This window comes from Colletotrichum paranaense (genome assembly GCF_030867605.1).
Source record: "Colletotrichum paranaense strain IMI 384185 chromosome Unknown Scaffold_15.1, whole genome shotgun sequence".
NCBI lineage: Eukaryota > Fungi > Ascomycota > Sordariomycetes > Glomerellales > Glomerellaceae > Colletotrichum > Colletotrichum paranaense.
In genome coordinates this window covers 272,943-289,256 of record NW_026848973.1, presented here as the reverse complement: position 1 = coordinate 289,256, position 16,314 = coordinate 272,943, and the positions used below count along the sequence as shown (strand labels likewise).

Sequence of the window (16,314 nt, the reverse complement as noted above, 5' to 3'; positions counted from 1 at the left end):
TATGGACTGCAGATGTCCAAAAGGCTTGGCTTCGTGACGGTTAATTAGTTGTACGGATATGGTCAACCACCGTCGTAGGCGGCTCGTTGTCGGTCTAAGCTCTTGATGCGGCCAGCGTCCGATGAAGCTGAGTTGGAGGAGAGTGGATTCCGGGAGTCGAACACGGTAGATGTGATTGGCGGGCAAAAACGGTGATCCCAGACTGCGACTGTCCGAATAAGGTAGGCTTTTTTCGATATTAAGGTAGGGAACCTAGTGGGTGCGCGATGCCGTCCAGCCCGTTCCAACGGCCTTGTGTCCCAGGAACGGGAACGAGGCCCACAGAAGGAGGGCGGCGACAAGCCAGGAAGCGCGCGTCCAAGCCGGGATCATGACTTTTGGGGGTCTGGATGGAATGATGTGAGCGGGATTCTGCGGTAGTCACTGGTGTTGACACTAAGGAGTAAAGCAGTGTGTATTCGGGAAAGAAAAAAAGAGGGATTCAGTGAACCTGGAAAAGCCAAGACTCGGAAGACAGGCAGAGTCGGTGAGACGGATGGGCCACTGGGCTTCGTTCCCGTGGCGGGGTTATCGTTTTCGATTGGGCCCATGGAAGAAGAGAATCTCCCCACGACCTGGCCACCTGCTGTATCTTGATGCTATGAAAACTAGGTACTTGGCTGGCGCCTGCCTTGGTTAACCTGAAGCCAAGCTCGTGATTGACAAGAGCGTCCGGTGAGTCTTTCCCTCGACGACGGACTTGAACCTTGTGCTCGATCGAGTACTCTCATGCTTACGTATACCAGTACTGTGCCATGTAGAATACTTGGGAGGGAAAGAGAGAGGCACGAGAGGCAAGCGCAGATGCAGAAATGCACCGTCCCGAAGCAGCGCGGCAAGAACATTGTACCTGCATTGATTCCAGCCGATGATTGGCCGAGGACATCTCCGGACCCGCCCAAGTAAGCGTAATGTGGCCTGGCCCCCTGAGGCTCTAGCTGCTTGGCATCCCTGCCCTGGGACCATGCTCAGACGTTTTTTTTCCCTTCCATTCCCAGTCTTCAGTAACATCTCGAGTGAGACGAATCCTCGATCTGAGTGGAATGGCACGCGAAAACACCGTCCGTCCGCCGTCCGCGCCGGCCGAGTGAACCACTGGCTGCCTTTGCCTTGCCGTATCTGCAACGCGTTTGCGCAAGCTGCATCTCTGCGCCATCACTGCTCTGTGCGTAATGGTCTGTTCTCTCTGCTTCATCCACTTTCACTCTCACTCTCATACTCACCTCAAGTTCAGGACCTTCAGTCTCAGTCTCACCTCTCAACCCCAAGTATTCATCGTAAGTCCCTTTTCCGCTTGTTCCTCACGTCCGCTTATCTGCTTATTGTTCCCATCGACGCCTTCTCTTAGACTAGTCATCGTTGTCTGTGATCTCGCACACCATCGTTCTTGAATACACACACCCAACCCCCCATGTGGTTGTTCTCCCAAACCCTTGGAACCTTGCCTTTACACGGGAGGCCCTGCGGTAACCGATACTCATCAGTACCCTGCCTCTCGAGCCACCGTGGGCATAATGTCGCAGACTCTCGCACTATCTCGGCATGTCACTGAGACCGACGACTACCTGAATCCCCTACCTGAACATAAACACGCACCTACCTATCTTTGACAGCTTCATTCTATCGTTCTGAGTATTATGACTATTATGGTTATGAATATGAGGTATGATATAAGTTAATAAACAGCATCTGTTGCCGCGTCTTTCGGCTACTTGACAACGTGTCCAGCGGATGCTCACCGTTCCATTCGAGACCTGTAAGGCCCTCATTCCCTGCCCACCACACGATCCCCCCCTATCCCTACACCCCTTGTCCTGAAGCACCCCTGCCACCCTCCCCTCCCCTTGCCCCCCTCCACTCCCCGCCCTGAACCAGAACGCATCCACCTCACACACCTCTCATACTTCACACCCGAGACTTCGCTCTCACTCCTCTTCATCCTGTGATCGCCCACCTCCCGGACGCTGTGCTTTTGACTCTCTTTTCCCCCTTCTTCCAGCGTCCATCTCTCACACCCCTTTCCGCTACTGCAAGTAGGGACAAAGTAATTATCGCCAATCCTCTCAACCCCCCGCGAATACCAAGAATTCTATCCAGCCGCCGAGTGCAGGCATTGTGTGCAGGTAAGTGTGCGACCAAATCCAAGCAGCGTGGCTTGTATCATCGACACAAAATCACCTTATGTTTCCTACACTCCCCCCTGCCGCCCATCCCTCTTCCTCCTCTCCTATAAGCAGAAAAGTAGTAGCAGCAAGAGAGGCCGCAACACTCTTCCGGACATACTCTCTTGCCTGTCCAAAACTCTGCTGTGCGCCATAAGCCCCTCGGCCGCTTCTTCTTCTCTTCTGCTGCCTCCCCGCCACCTTCTGTCATTTACATTCCAGCTCCGTGCCCTTCCCACCACTTTCCATCCTTCTATCGCCTCGCGCGTGAAGCCTTCATTTCGCTGACCCAGTGACCAACGGATCGCAGGCTCGAATTTCCGCTCTTTTTCTGGGTTCGCGCGTACTTCTTGGATCGACTCTTCACTTCTCTTCGCCTACTTTCATTTAGATGCATTATTTTCTGCGCCCATTCAGCAGGCTCTGAACCAATCCCCAACGCTCGATTATACCCGCGACCACTCACTCGCACACCGCCATCACCACGACGATAGAATTTGCCAACGACTAGGGAAGGGAACAGAATCAGCGGGGACGTTTAATTGAAATCCGAGAAAGAGTCGAGAAGAAGACCAACCCTCCACTGGGATAGTTCGGATCGGAAAGGAAATCAGCAAGAAAACAACCGTCGAAGAACTCCTGGCTAGCGACAAGCCAGATCGAATTGCCAGCCATGGATTACTACTACGCAGGTTCCGAGAAGCCCTCGGAACGATCAAGATGGACACCCCTCACCCGCATGCTTCTCTCCGGAGAGATGACTCAGGAGAAGCAAAAGGATTTGACAATGCGGGAGCGCTTCGACCGTTGGATGATTAACGAAGGATACCGAAGAGTGTACGTCTACGCACATCCAGTCCGACTACTATACAACAGGCTCTAACTGCAAGCAGATTCGTTTTTGTGTTCCTCGTGCTTCACGGTCTCGTCTTTGCTTTCGCCTCCGTCAACTTCGCCCTCAAGGACAACTTGCAAATAGCAAGAGACACATTTGGCCCGACATTCATCATTGCACGTTCAGCTGCGCTGGTGCTCCACGTCGACGTCGCTTTGGTCCTTTTCCCCGTCTGCCGCACGCTCATCTCCCTGGCTCGCCAGACTCCGCTCAACGGAATCATCCAGTTCGACAAGAACATCACCTTCCACATCACCACCGCTTGGTCCATTGTCTTCTTTTCGTGGGTCCACACCATTGCCCACTGGAACAACTTCGCCCAGATCGCCGCTAAGAACAACCTCGGAATCTATGGCTGGCTGCTGGCCAACTTTGTTTCCGGACCCGGCTGGACTGGCTATGTCATGCTCATCGCGCTCATGGGTATGGTCTTCACCTCGGTTGAGAAGCCCCGCCGTGCCAACTACGAGCGATTCTGGTACACTCACCACATGTTCATCGTCTTCTTCTTCTTCTGGTCCATCCACGGTGCCTTCTGCATGATTCAGCCCGACTTTGCTCCTTTCTGCACCAGCATCGGCACTTCCGCCATCGGTGTGTTTTGGCAGTACTGGATGTACGGCGGTTTCGTCTACCTGGCTGAGCGTGTCGCTCGTGAGGTTCGTGGACGTCACAAGACGTACGTTTCCAAGGTCATTCAGCACCCCAGCAATGTCTGCGAGATCCAGATCAAGAAGGAGCACACCAAGACCAGAGCTGGACAGTACATTTTCTTCTGCTGTCCCGCCGTCTCTCTGTGGCAGTACCACCCTTTCACCTTGACCAGCGCCCCCGAGGAAGACTACATCTCCATCCACATGCGTGTTGTCGGTGACTTCACTCGTGCTGTCTCAATGGCTCTCGGCTGCGAATGGGACAAGAAGAAGGACGATGCGAGCAAGGTTGTCGGCGTCAACAGCGATTCCAGCGAGGTCGACCCCGCCCTCCGCCGTGTCTTGCCCCGTGTTTACATTGACGGTCCCTTTGGCTCGGCCTCTGAGGATGTTTTCAAATACGAGATCTCGGTTCTCTGCGGTGCTGGTATCGGTGTCACGCCCTTTGCTTCCATCCTGAAGTCCATCTGGTACCGCATGAACTACCCTCAGCAGAAGACCCGCCTGAGCAAGGTTTACTTCTTCTGGATTTGCAGAGACTTTGGCTCTTTCGAGTGGTTCCGCTCCCTTCTTCTGGCCATTGAAGCTCAGGATGTCGATAACCGTATTGAGATCCACACCTACCTGACGGCTAAGATCAAGGCGGACGACGCGACGAACATTATGATTAACGACGCCAACGCCGACAAGGATACCATTACCGGCCTGCGCTCGCCGACCAACTTCGGTAGACCCAACTGGGACATGATTTTCAGAGGTATCCGCAAGCTGCACTCGCCTGCCGAGGCCGGTGTATTCTTCTGCGGTCCTAAGGGTCTAGGTAGCACGCTGCACATTTTCTGTAATAAGTACAGTGAACCTGGGTAAGTCACCATTCTAGGCCTGAAAACATGTTCAATGCTAATATTACTGCAGCTTCTCGTTCGTGTGGGGCAAGGAGAACTTCTAGGCCAAAGTCGAAGAAAAAGAAAAAGGCAACAATTTCGTTTCGTTTCCCTCTTCCACCATATTATTTGTCAACAATATCAGCGTCGTTGCTTGCCTGTACCAATCTATCTCTACCATCATCTATCACTTGCGGTAGGATAGACCATCATGGAGTCTGATCCACGGGGTTGCATGTTGCAGTTGCGCCGGACGCCACAAGACCAGGTGGATGCCAGGTATTGGCGATACGGGTGACGGCATCGCAGGCATGCCGTCGGAGAGGAGCAGGAGGACGAGAATTTGGAGGGCGACAGTGAGGAAGTGCATCGGTGGATGATGATAATCTTGGGCGTCATCCCCGCAACCCCTTGTGGATATACTATTTACTACTACCGACATTTACATTGTACCTAGCGATGCCATCATCAGTATACTTAGACAGTTGTTGATGCAGCAGGGCACAAGGCTCTTGCAAAAGTCAACTTGGTTTCCTTCAGCCGTTTCTCTCGTTATCTACCACGTGCATGTGTGTAGGAGACGATTCCCAAGATGAGGTGAGACGTGCCCCTTCCTCAAGTCTTCTTCGCCACTGTTTGGGCTCCCGTAGGCCCTAGGAGACTGAGGGAAGCGCTCGGACGCCCGGGCCTGGTGTAAAGATGACGACTGCTTGGATAGGGACGTGTGCCCTTTGTTGAGTTTCGAGACGCCTGTTGTAAAACGCTCCAACTGGGATGATATCGGACGAACAAGGGGTGTTACATGCCGCCGCGTGGTTGGGATTTTTCTTTCCGTAGGGTCGTAAGCCGTTTTCCTTAACATTGCTTGGCTGCTTGTTTGTTTTTTAAGGATAGTTGATTTGGTGACGTGGGGGACGCTTGATTCTCTGCCATGCGTTTGCCCCTTTCACTAGGTATATCATTATAGCCGCTGCCCTTTTCGCATCAAAATCTTTCTTATGTACGTCAGAGAATATACCCTGTATAGTAGATATCGGTACTAGTGATAACAGGGGAAACCGATTTTGTCGCCCACTTGGGTGAGTAGATACGGGGACTTTTCAGGCCGGGCCTGGGCGATCTGGTTGAGTGGCTCTTCGTGCTTGGTGGTGTGTGAGTGAGGGATGATGGGCGAGGGATGGCTTGGCTTTTTGCTTGGCGATTTCGGGTATCTTGTTCTCGCGCCAGAGCAGATAAGGGGACTTGCCTAGATTATGATGTCTACTTGGTATCACCAATTGCCTCAACACTGTGGTATCAGACGTGGCCGTGTTTGCAAGGAGGGTGATTCCATATCCTCCCTCTCTGCTTCACAGTAGACTGCGCGTGCTTCCGGTCCTGCCCGGCTGAGGATGCCCGGCTAGTGCGCCGGCTTTGAACCCCAACCGGAGCCGAGTCATTGCCGCTTCGGTTGATCCGGCGCGGTTAAACTGCAGTTCTTGGTGTAGTTATGGTAGCAGTCCATCCTCCTGTTCTTGTGGTAGGTTTATGCGGGCTGTCAACGCCCCCATACCCCATTTGATAAGTTTCTTGTCGAGCGGCTCACTCTTTGCTCGACGTTAATGAAGTTCTTTTCCCTCACGTCATCTACCATGCTTCACCGCTATAATCATGTTTTCCTAGCCTCGTTATTCAGGCTATCCAGGTATCACGAGGGGATTAATGAAGGTTATCTGGCGGCGGTTGAAAAACCTATCGCAGCTGGTATGTCACTTGATGGACACAAACGGAGATATGTATGTGGGCAGACTAAAGAAATTCAAAACCATATCGCAGAGATTCTCCCCAGGCTCATCGTTTTCATATTTAAGCATCAGTATATTTCTCAGCTGCATTGAAATATCGAGGAAAAACATACACATCTCACCTCAGACTTGACGCCTTCAAGAGTCGGCCAAGTCCCACTACCTACATCCTCCGTTCAACCTCGCAGTCTCAACACGATGTCTTCCACCACCCAAACCAGATTCCTCATCATCTCCGACACTCATGGTCACACATTGCCACCTGAAATGATGCCTCGTGAACCAACTGATGTCCTGATCCACTGCGGCGACCTCACACAGCACTCAAAAATGCACGAATTCCACCAAACTCTCGGCATGCTCAAGTCATTCAAAGCACCACTCACGCTCGTCATCGCAGGTAACCACGACTTCTCACTCGACCCCGTAGCTTTCAAAGCAAAAGTTGAGGAAGCCAATCGTATCAATGGCGCACCACTTGAAGCAGACTTGCTTGAACGGGAGTATGGCGGATACGGACTGGCTAGGAAGCTCTTCACCGATGCCAAAGAGGACGGCATCGTTCTCCTAGACGAGGGTACACACGAAGTAACTCTGGCAAACGGCACAAGGCTCAAGGTCTATGCTAGCCCGTACACGCCATCATCCTCATCATCTGAAGGCTGGGGCTTCTCGTATAACGAAAGCGAGGGACATGACTTCCAAATCCAGGCCTACACGGACATCGTCATCACTCATGGTCCGCCGCGTGGGATTATGGACATGTCTGCGAATAAGAAGCGTATCGGCTGTTCGGATCTGTTTGCTGCTGTTGCAGAGTCTCAACCTCGTTTTCACTGTTTCGGACATGTACACGGTGGTTGGGGAGCAAAGGACGCAGCTTGGCGCCCGAAGATTTCCGACAAACCCTCACATTTTAGTGATATTAATCACGAAAAGTCTCAGCTTATTGAAAGTCTCGCAACGCTCGGGGGTACCCGGTTCGAATCTGAAGAAGACAAGAAGGCTAGAGAGATGAGACTCGACGTATGCAGAGCGCAGCGATACTGTAGTGCAGGACATCTTCGCAACGATCTGAGCTCGTCGGAGGTCAAGAGCACCATGTTCGTAAACGCCGCGCTCGAGGTGGATGGTGAGTTGGAACGCTATCCCTGGATCGTGGACATCGACCTGCGGAGAAGCGAAACCGGCATAGCACCCAGAACTGAGAGAAAGAGGCGGCGGGAGGAATCGACTGAAGAGCTTGACGAAGCAAGGAAACTCTCGAAAAGATCATAGTCGTTTACTTCGAGCACGATTGAGGGCATTGTGGTAGCATTCACGATAGATACCCAGTTTTTAGGGGAAACACATCGTCGACACGCTCTTTCCTATCTTCCAGGCACATGAAAACTCCCAAGCAACGGGTCAGGTCCGAGGGATACCAGCTGCCCCAAGTGCCTCACCAAATAGACGTGAATGATTGCCAAAGCAGGCACCAGGTGATGTAAAGCATGGGAAGGCAAGCAGTCAGATTGACAACTACCCCTCCCTCTCTTTTTGCTGTGTCTTCTTCTTCGCGACATCATCGACAGAACTTCTTGGTAGGTTCTTGATAAAGCATCGAATCATTTACCGTGTGCATTGCTAAAGATGGTAGATTGGTAATCGTTACTACAAGTTACTCGCATCAGCTCTTCAGTTGTTCGAAGTATTTTTCGCTCGAAGTTAGATCCCTAAGAAGAGCCATCATTCAAAATGCTCAACTCCTCCAAGACCATCTCCATCCCCATGCGCGACGCGCTGTTTGCCTGCTTTAAAGCAGCAACGACCCTCGTCCGGCCAGGCTTACGGCAGCATGTTATCTTGGTCGGAGGTGCGGCGAGCATTGCCCACTCCTCAACACAGCACACCGAGGACGTGGATGTTGCGGCCCCCTCAGAGGCCATCATCGACATTTAGGAGAGCGCCCAAGCCGGGCTCAAAGACTTTACCATCGAGGCCGACGGCAAGATTGCGTTTGACGTACCTCAAGGATTCCGAGTACGAATGGATGTCCTGGAGATTGGCAATGGCTGCATCGAGCGCATACACGCAACCGAGTCCTTCTTGGGGGGTTCGGTCGCGTCTACCTCAGACCTCCTCCGGCTCAGGGCAAAGACTGTGGTAGAGAGGGGAAATGATGGGGAAGTAGATGACTTTCGGTGGTTACTGTTGCTTGCTGCAAGAAATGGCCAAGTCCTCCCCTTACTTGATAACGATGAGGTGGAGAACTTGGTTGGTGCTGCTGCTATCTTGATGTCATTCGATGTCTTGATCTTGATTGCCCTTCTTGGTGTCAACAATAGCGCAGCTGCTGGGCAGCTGCTGGGCAAATATCTGTGATAATGAAGCATAAGCAAATCATGATAAATGGCGGGGAGCACGTTGAATGAGGCACAGCGAAACAGGGGTCCATCCAACACGCCCCTGTCACCTCTCCCAGCCATCGTCTTTCTACCTGATAAGCTCAACTTCCATCCTCGCCGCAGGATCACAACGGAAACCTATGGTTTAGAAAGGGGATCGGTGACTGAATTCATCATGCTTCCCACACATGCTCTCACCTCATTTCTAGTCTGGGCCGGAATCGCCTCACCCGCAAAACCTGTAACTTGCCCTTCCAGTTCAGAACTCAGAGTCACCATACCACCGTCCCACCAGAGCCCAAGCAACACAGACTACGAGTCGTTAGCCGAAGTCCACGATGCTCTCATCCACTGCCCCAACATCACATCACTCAACCTGCGTATCGGAGAGATCGGTTGTGTAGGAGAACCCGACCGCTGGAGCCTTCCCCTCGACCCTGCCCGAACATCACGATATCTCCCCGTACTGGACACACTATCCCTCGAAAAGTATCATTTTTACGACACTTATGGGGATTACCTACATCCTTTGAGAGGATGGACTTATCTCAGTGCTTGGATCTGGTCGGGTGATGCCTTTGGGTGGTTGAAATGGAGACTACTCTCGGATGACCAAAAGTCGGTGAGCAACACCGAACTATGGCTCGACGCGATGGACTTCTCCAAGATCCGCAATCTCTCCATCTTGGACTACAACGGTCCTCCTGAGACACTCGTCGAGAGCGAACTGCCTCTATCTCTACCAAGCCTTCGCACGTTGAGGCTGGAGCGAAACACAACGGTAGACTTTGGCCTCTCCCTACCTCTGCATTCGCTACACAGCCTTTCATGGCTAGACGCCGGCCAAGACCAGTCCATCATCCCCATACTCGAACGCCAGGGACGCTCACTCAATCACCTGGAATGGCGAACGCCTGAAAGCCTAGAGTCCAAAAGACCAGTGCTTTCGAGGGAGGTCATGCGAGACCTTCGCAACTTAGCACCCAATTTGCAATCTCTGACCATCGACCTCAACCGCAACGGCACATGGCCATGGGAGGATCTCCGCGCTCTCTCGTTAGGCCTCCCGGCTGGACTGACCAACCTCACGCTATACCTCGAGATCGCGAGCGAATGCCGTCGTCAACAGGGCCCGTACGATCCGGTCCGTTGCGAGGATGCCTGCGGTCCGGTGGAGCAGCTCGCCAGCCCTCTGCTCACGGCGACGAGTGCCCTCCAAGTTGCGAGGTTCATCCGACATTACGCAAAGAGTCCGCTGGCCTCCATCAACTTCTTCGCGGGCGATTGGACGAGGCCGTGGGATGGGCCGATTAACGTGCCGACCTGGTTGGATGGCAGGCGTTCTTGGGTTGCTTGCGGTACGAACGGCGGCGAGGATGAGGAGCTCAGATGCTCTGGGATGGACACGGCATTGGGCGAGCATGAGATTGAGCTCTTTCGGGCCCTGTGTGTACGAATGTCGGCGGATCTCTTGGATGATATCACCGCTGGGCATCCTCAAGACTTCGTGGACCAGCGCAAGAGTGAATAAGATCCAAATGCGGCAAGACGGCTTGTTGGCGGCGTCGAAGCTTCAGGTACTCTCTTTCGAATACTCCGTACAGAGACAATGATCCAGCCTGAAGTGTGGACACGAATGTCGCGGTTCCCGTAGATGTCGTTATCGACAGTTAGGAGAGTGCCCAAGCCGGAACCGATGGCTTTACTGTTGAGGCGTCTAACAAAGTAGCGTTTGATACGCTCCAGAAGTTCCACGTCGGAATATGTAACCTGCGGGTTGGATGTAGATACATTAAGCGCATCCCATCGACTGCTAGAAAATAGAGCAAAGTTAGAGAAAGACTTGCGTAGTGACGGATGTAGTGACGCCATGAAGCGGTTAATAGAATACAGGCGACGAAGCCCTTTCTCGGAGGATATTATACCAACTTCAGATCTTGATATCGTTTCACATCTTGATCTCGGTTGCGCTTCTCAGTTCCAACAATGACGCGGCTGCTTTGCGGCTGCTGGGTCATTGTTTCTTAAAATGAGTACAGACCAACACAGGCATTTTCAGTCAACAAGAGGACGTAAACCGTGGTCATCCCTACTGGTCATCTATCGTGCGCTTACGCCGTAATGATGTGAAGTCGAAGGGAACCGATCATGTGAGCTTAATGAGGCAGTCACTCTGGGTGAGACTGACCACTCTTCCAGCGACGGCCCATGGACAGGACGAACCCTTCCAAGCAGAGGCCTTGGCAGGGAGCGGGCAAGAATGGAGGCGACTTCATGTCAAATAGTACAAAAGTGAAGTGTCTCACACTTGTGAGTACAACATGGGGAAAATGACGAGCAAATTCTGGAGAAATAAAGCTTGAATTGAAAGAGGCATTCCTCGTGAGTGACATGTGAGCCATACTCTCACTTGAAGGCAAATGCACAGACATTATGAAAGTCGCGTTAAGCCCCAAGCTGAGTGGGCGCGCCGTGTGCCGGGCTTCACAGTGAAGTGTGGCTCAGTTGGCAACTGGATTACTCACCGGCCGGTGGACGCTGTGTCTCTGGGCAATTTCCGGGAATTACAAACGCTGGGCCCCTTCGAGTCTTCGACACCCGAGTGTCCCGGGCGGTCCCCTCTTTCTTCTTTTCGCGGTAAGCACTTTCGAAGCTTGCCAGCTTGGTGGTAAGAGATTGAGTAGCGGACTTTTCTGAGAGTTGATAGACTCCAAGCATGAGACTGCTTCCTGCGTAGAACTAACTGGACGGACTCCAGGAGCGAGTGATTGGGTTCTGTCGGGCTTTTCTCCCATCTTGAGCATCTTTGAGACCCGAGAATCCTTACAATCTTCTCTCGTGTCGCAGACGGTGTTGATCTACAAAGGATGACGCTGTTGGCGAGCACACCTCCCTAAACCGACCGTTCTGTAGACCTACTGGGGCGCTGGCTGCTGCACCTCGATCTCGTATTCCGTTTCGGCTCATTTTCTGGCGCGTGAATGCGTGTGCGTGTGTGTGTGTGTGTGTGTGTTGTTATGCGTTGTCTGCTGTAAGCGTCTGCCCAGGCTGATATCATTCTGCCCACGCGCAGATCGCATGACGGAACGTCAACACCACTAGATACTCTGTCCCCTCGAGCTGCGAGCAGACGGATAGATCAAGAAGCATTATCGAGGGTGAAACACGAGTAGGATCACTCACTCGCTACCACAGAACACGAGCGCTTTTCTTTCTTCTCTCGACACGCTGTAATAGTTTGGGCGCGTGTCAATGTCGCGATTCGGTCCACCGCCAAAAGATCGAATTTGGCAGGAAATGCGCGAATGCAAGCAAATGTGGCGCTAGCTGACGATTTGAGGAATCCAGGGTCATTCGACGCCCGGATGACCAGCGCCACGCCGGCGATGACACGGAAGTGGTTTTATGGACCGGGGAGGGATCCAAGTGAACCCTGGCGGGAGAATCGCAACATCTATCAAGGGTCTAGGTGTATTCCGTACTTTTGAATGTTTGCGACATTTTGAAACCTCTCAACACCGCGCGATGCATATACGGGTGGAAGAAACCTCGTTATCATGGTAGTTTCAATATGTTTTCTTCTTTACGCGTCGCTGTCGTAGTCGTCGTCGTCGTGACCGTTGTCGGGGCCCTTGGTTACTCAGCCATCGTATGTTGCCCACTTGGGTCCATCCCGCGTACCGTATGAGGGGGCAGGCGACACGGGGGTTTGGCTGGAGACTGGAGTTGACGGGGAGATTTCGTTAACCATCACAGGACCAAGGCGGTTTTCCGACAATCTCGTATTGCTGCTGATTGTCCAATGGAACTCCGCCGTGTACTGCCTGGCTATCGATACCTATGCGTTGGCCCCGAGCCCTTGTAATATTGCTGATAACCATCGACTGGCTGTCAATTCTCTCCGTATTATGGCATCTTTCAATCCAAACGGCAGAGGTCGGAAAGAGCGAGATAGAGAAACGTTTTGGGGGCGCACAGCACCTCGGTTGAAGGTTCTCATGGCTGGCAGGGTCCACTGGTCCAGGGGTTCAGGGACACCCCATGATGGCGTGCGTGTGTGCGTGCGAAGAGCCCGGCCACCGCGGGCTGTCAATGACGGGCTTGTCGAGCACTGCCATTGCAGCATTCAGCGGGTATCCAAGCAGCGGCGCACATCACCATCGAGAGCACTCTCGGATGGCGGGGAGAGACCTTGTCGAAAAGAGCTCCAAGTTGACGGGCATCCGAAAATTCTAAGCCCTCGCTGTCGGAATCCTCGTCCCTTTTTGTACACCCCTTGTGTGGTTGTGTCATTGTGTTTCCTACTTGGGCGTGTTCAAATTAAACATTTGTTAGCCTTTCTTCGCTCCGTCGCCCTTTGGTCTTATTTCCTTTGGGTTTGGGCCGCCCTCGAGCAGCAGTATTGACTGACGACCTGCCGTTTGGGATTCGAGAGGGCAGCAGATGGAGTGGTTAATTCCTCGACGCCCCTCCCGCCCACTCTTTTGTCTATTTTTTTCTCGGTCACTTGTTCATTCGAAGTTCTTGGGAGAAGGGCCCCTCTTTCAAACCGTCGGCTCGGGCTCCTCTCCAGTATCCGGCGGTGGAGAGACTCGATGGAACATGGAAAGGAGAAGCGCTGCCCAGTGCCTAGCCTGACGGAGAAGACGGAGTTCGTCAGAGATGTCATACATAGGAGAAGGGGAGATGCCATGCACAAACCACCATTTGTACCTATTTCATGAGCCATGAGAGATGAGGCAAAAATCCAGTAAACCGCGCCACCTTGGACGGGTGGACGCTAGTACGAGTGGCTTTTCCATTAGCACCCGTCGGCCGGGACGCTAAGCTCGACGGAATCTGCACTGCTGCGGAGGTACAGGCGCACTTGCTGGGACTTGTGCAGATTTGGCTGCATTGTGTGCATTTTTGCATGGTCTAGGTCTCTAGGACTCGAGAAAGTTGTTCGTGTCGAGACTCAAGGGAGAAAGAAGTTGTGTACGAAGCGAAGTTAGTGAACAGCCAACAGCCCAGGACTCCAGGACTCAGCACATGGAGGCAGTCGCCAATCGATGCTAAATCTACATCGCTCTTTCCCGCACTCTCGAGTCTCCGTTCCTTCCACTAAAAAGTTCTTCTCGTAATCAACCGAACCTGTGCCGGCGTGACCTAGCGGATACTCCATCCTCTGCTTCCCATCTTTACTTCGTATCCCCCGTCGATTGATTGTTCCTCCGTCTACTCGCACCGTTTCGTTGCCTCTTCCCACAACCAAACTGTACGACGCCATTCCCATTCCACCGTGTTTCGCCGTGGTGGCACAATACACACGGAGTACACACACACACACCTCACTCACACTTGTTTCCGACCCGCCTTACCCTAGGTTACTACCTACCGCACCCTCCTCATCCTCCATCAATTCGTCCTCGACTCTACGACCCCCCTCCCCCGTTTAAACCTCCCACTTCCACTCAACAAGAGTCAACCTCAATCCTCACCACTGCCATTGCGCTCATTCTCGGTCCTCTACTCGTCGTAGAGTGACCGCATCGCAACCATGCGTCTCGGATCAGCCGGCCTCGCGGCCCTACTCTGGTCCTCCTTCACCACCGCCTTTCCCTTTGTCGATAATGGCAGCAAGCCCCTGCCTGTCCTCCGACCCCGACAAACCGGCACCGGCTCGACGCCCACTTCCACAACACCCGTAGCCACGACTCCGGCGGCCACGACAGAGACCACAGCTGCGGCAGAGGCCACCACCACAGTCACCATCACCACCACCGTGGGCGGCGGCGGAGGAGGAACAGTCACGTCCACCACAGTCTTCTTGCGTACAGTCACCACTACCGTTGTCGTCACTTCCACGACCTTCCAGACCACCACCATCACCAGCAACGATGTCGCGACCGCCACCGTGACCAACTATGTCACCTCTACCGTCCTTGCCAAGCGCAGTCTCAACTTCCTCCCTGTTCTCGATGCTCCCTACGACGCCCCGGCTGCTCAAATCACGCCCGCCGCCGACGCCAACGATCTCCGAAGATACGGCGTCATCGAGAAGCGCGCTCTCGTCACCGTAGTCGTCACCGTCTCCGGCTCAGCAGGCGCCGATTCCACCGTCCTGGCCACCCGGACCAGCACCGTGCTCCTCACAACGACCTCGAATACCATCCTCACCTCCATGGTCACAAGCACCCTTTTCAACAATGCCCAGACCACAATCACCGTCGAATCCACCCTGACCGTCACCTCCACCTCCATCGACACCGCCGCGCCCACTACAGTTGAAAGCGGCCCAACGACCGGCAGCCTGGGCACCGCAACCGCGACCGGTGGTGCGCAGAGCACGGGTTCCAGCAGCGGCGGAGGCCTTTCCACCGGCGCACAGGCCGGAATCGGTGTTGGTGTTGGCATTGTTGGACTTGCTGCTCTCATTGGTATCGGATACTGGCTTTACAAGCGCCGTAAGGCTAACCGACCTTCTCGCGCCGACCTCGACGACATGCGCGCCTACGATCCCAACGGTCCTTCGCCCCTCAGCGGGCCCGGTGGAGGTATGTCCGAGACTGGAGCCGGCTACGGTGGTGCTGCTGCAGGCGCTGCAGCGCTCGGAGCGGGTGCGGGAACGCAGAGACGACAGCCCGTGCCCAAGCACCAGCTCTCGCCGCCTTCGCAGAGCGTGAGCCCCATGACAAACAGTACAGTTTCGCCCGCGGGTGCCGGATACGGATCTCGCCCGCCGACAGGTGGTGCGCAGGAGCTCGGTGGAACGAGAATCCTACCCGCAGAAATGGGAGGAGACGAGGTCGTCGAGATGGGCGAGTCGCAACCCAGGCCGCAGCAGCCGCTGCAACAGCAGTCGAGACCCGCGCCGGGTATGACGTATAACTCGGGTCCTGTACCGGATGTCTACGAGATGCCTACCGAGAGGTATCGATAATGCTATAATTTCTTTTGTTATGTGTGTAAGCTTTGTTGTGGAAAGACTGGAGGAATTCAAAGGAAAGGCAGAGATCAAAGGGGAAATGCATATAAGGATCATCCAGAGGAGGGATTGTCATTTACCTGAATATTTTTGAGAAAGCGTTGCATCGAGTCCCATACGGGACAGATTGGTATCAGAAACAGGCAAGGAAAGCAGGCTCTATAGAAAAGAAGAAGGACTGCTTAAGGGGACGGGTGTATTTCCACGTAGAGGATATTCGGTAGATAATCTTCGTAATGTGTACGACATGGAAAGATGTGTGCAGTAAACCATTGCTGTAAGCTTGTGTGACTTGAGGTTTTGAAGGAGGCTGAAAGGTCAGACGTCTTTTGAGAACATCAGAAAAAAGACTGAAGGTTCCTTATATTTTTGATAAGCTCACTGGGTCCGGTTGTACTCAAGCCGTTTCGTCATGTCAAACGGCGACCCGGCGGATGCGGCCTGCGACCTGCGAAGCTTGCCGGTGGGAGCGTGGCGTGCAGGTTGGAATGCGGCGTTTGCTGACTGCGTCGGGGGATGGATGAGGTGGGCCTCACTCACTCA

General features: G+C 53.5%; 4 protein-coding genes across 4 annotated transcripts; all 4 read left to right on the top strand.

Annotated features, from left to right (window-relative positions):
• Nucleotides 1-2,874: 2,874 nt before the first annotated feature.
• On the top strand, nt 2,875-4,698 carry CPAR01_14294 (ferric reductase like transmembrane component; the record flags this gene model as incomplete). Its single annotated transcript, XM_060498545.1, has 3 exons — nt 2,875-3,038; nt 3,095-4,612; nt 4,665-4,698. 3 exons carry the CDS (start codon nt 2,875-2,877, stop codon nt 4,696-4,698), a joined length of 1,716 nt encoding a protein of 571 aa, XP_060342606.1.
• Nucleotides 4,699-6,615: 1,917 nt separating this feature from the next.
• CPAR01_14293 (uncharacterized protein) lies at nt 6,616-7,695 on the top strand (the record flags this gene model as incomplete). Its single annotated transcript, XM_060498544.1, has 1 exon — nt 6,616-7,695. The coding sequence occupies one exon, from the start codon at nt 6,616-6,618 to the stop codon at nt 7,693-7,695; it is 1,080 nt and encodes a 359-aa protein (XP_060342605.1).
• Nucleotides 7,696-8,154: 459 nt separating this feature from the next.
• Nucleotides 8,155-10,335, top strand: CPAR01_14292 (uncharacterized protein; the record flags this gene model as incomplete). The annotated part of the gene is made up of 3 exons (XM_060498543.1): nt 8,155-8,272; nt 8,372-8,777; nt 8,847-10,335. The coding sequence occupies 3 exons, from the start codon at nt 8,155-8,157 to the stop codon at nt 10,333-10,335; spliced, it is 2,013 nt and encodes a 670-aa protein (XP_060342604.1).
• A 4,008-nt stretch (nt 10,336-14,343) lies between these two features.
• On the top strand, nt 14,344-15,726 carry CPAR01_14291 (uncharacterized protein; the record flags this gene model as incomplete). Its single annotated transcript, XM_060498542.1, has 1 exon — nt 14,344-15,726. The coding sequence occupies one exon, from the start codon at nt 14,344-14,346 to the stop codon at nt 15,724-15,726; it is 1,383 nt and encodes a 460-aa protein (XP_060342603.1).
• Nucleotides 15,727-16,314: the final 588 nt, after the last annotated feature.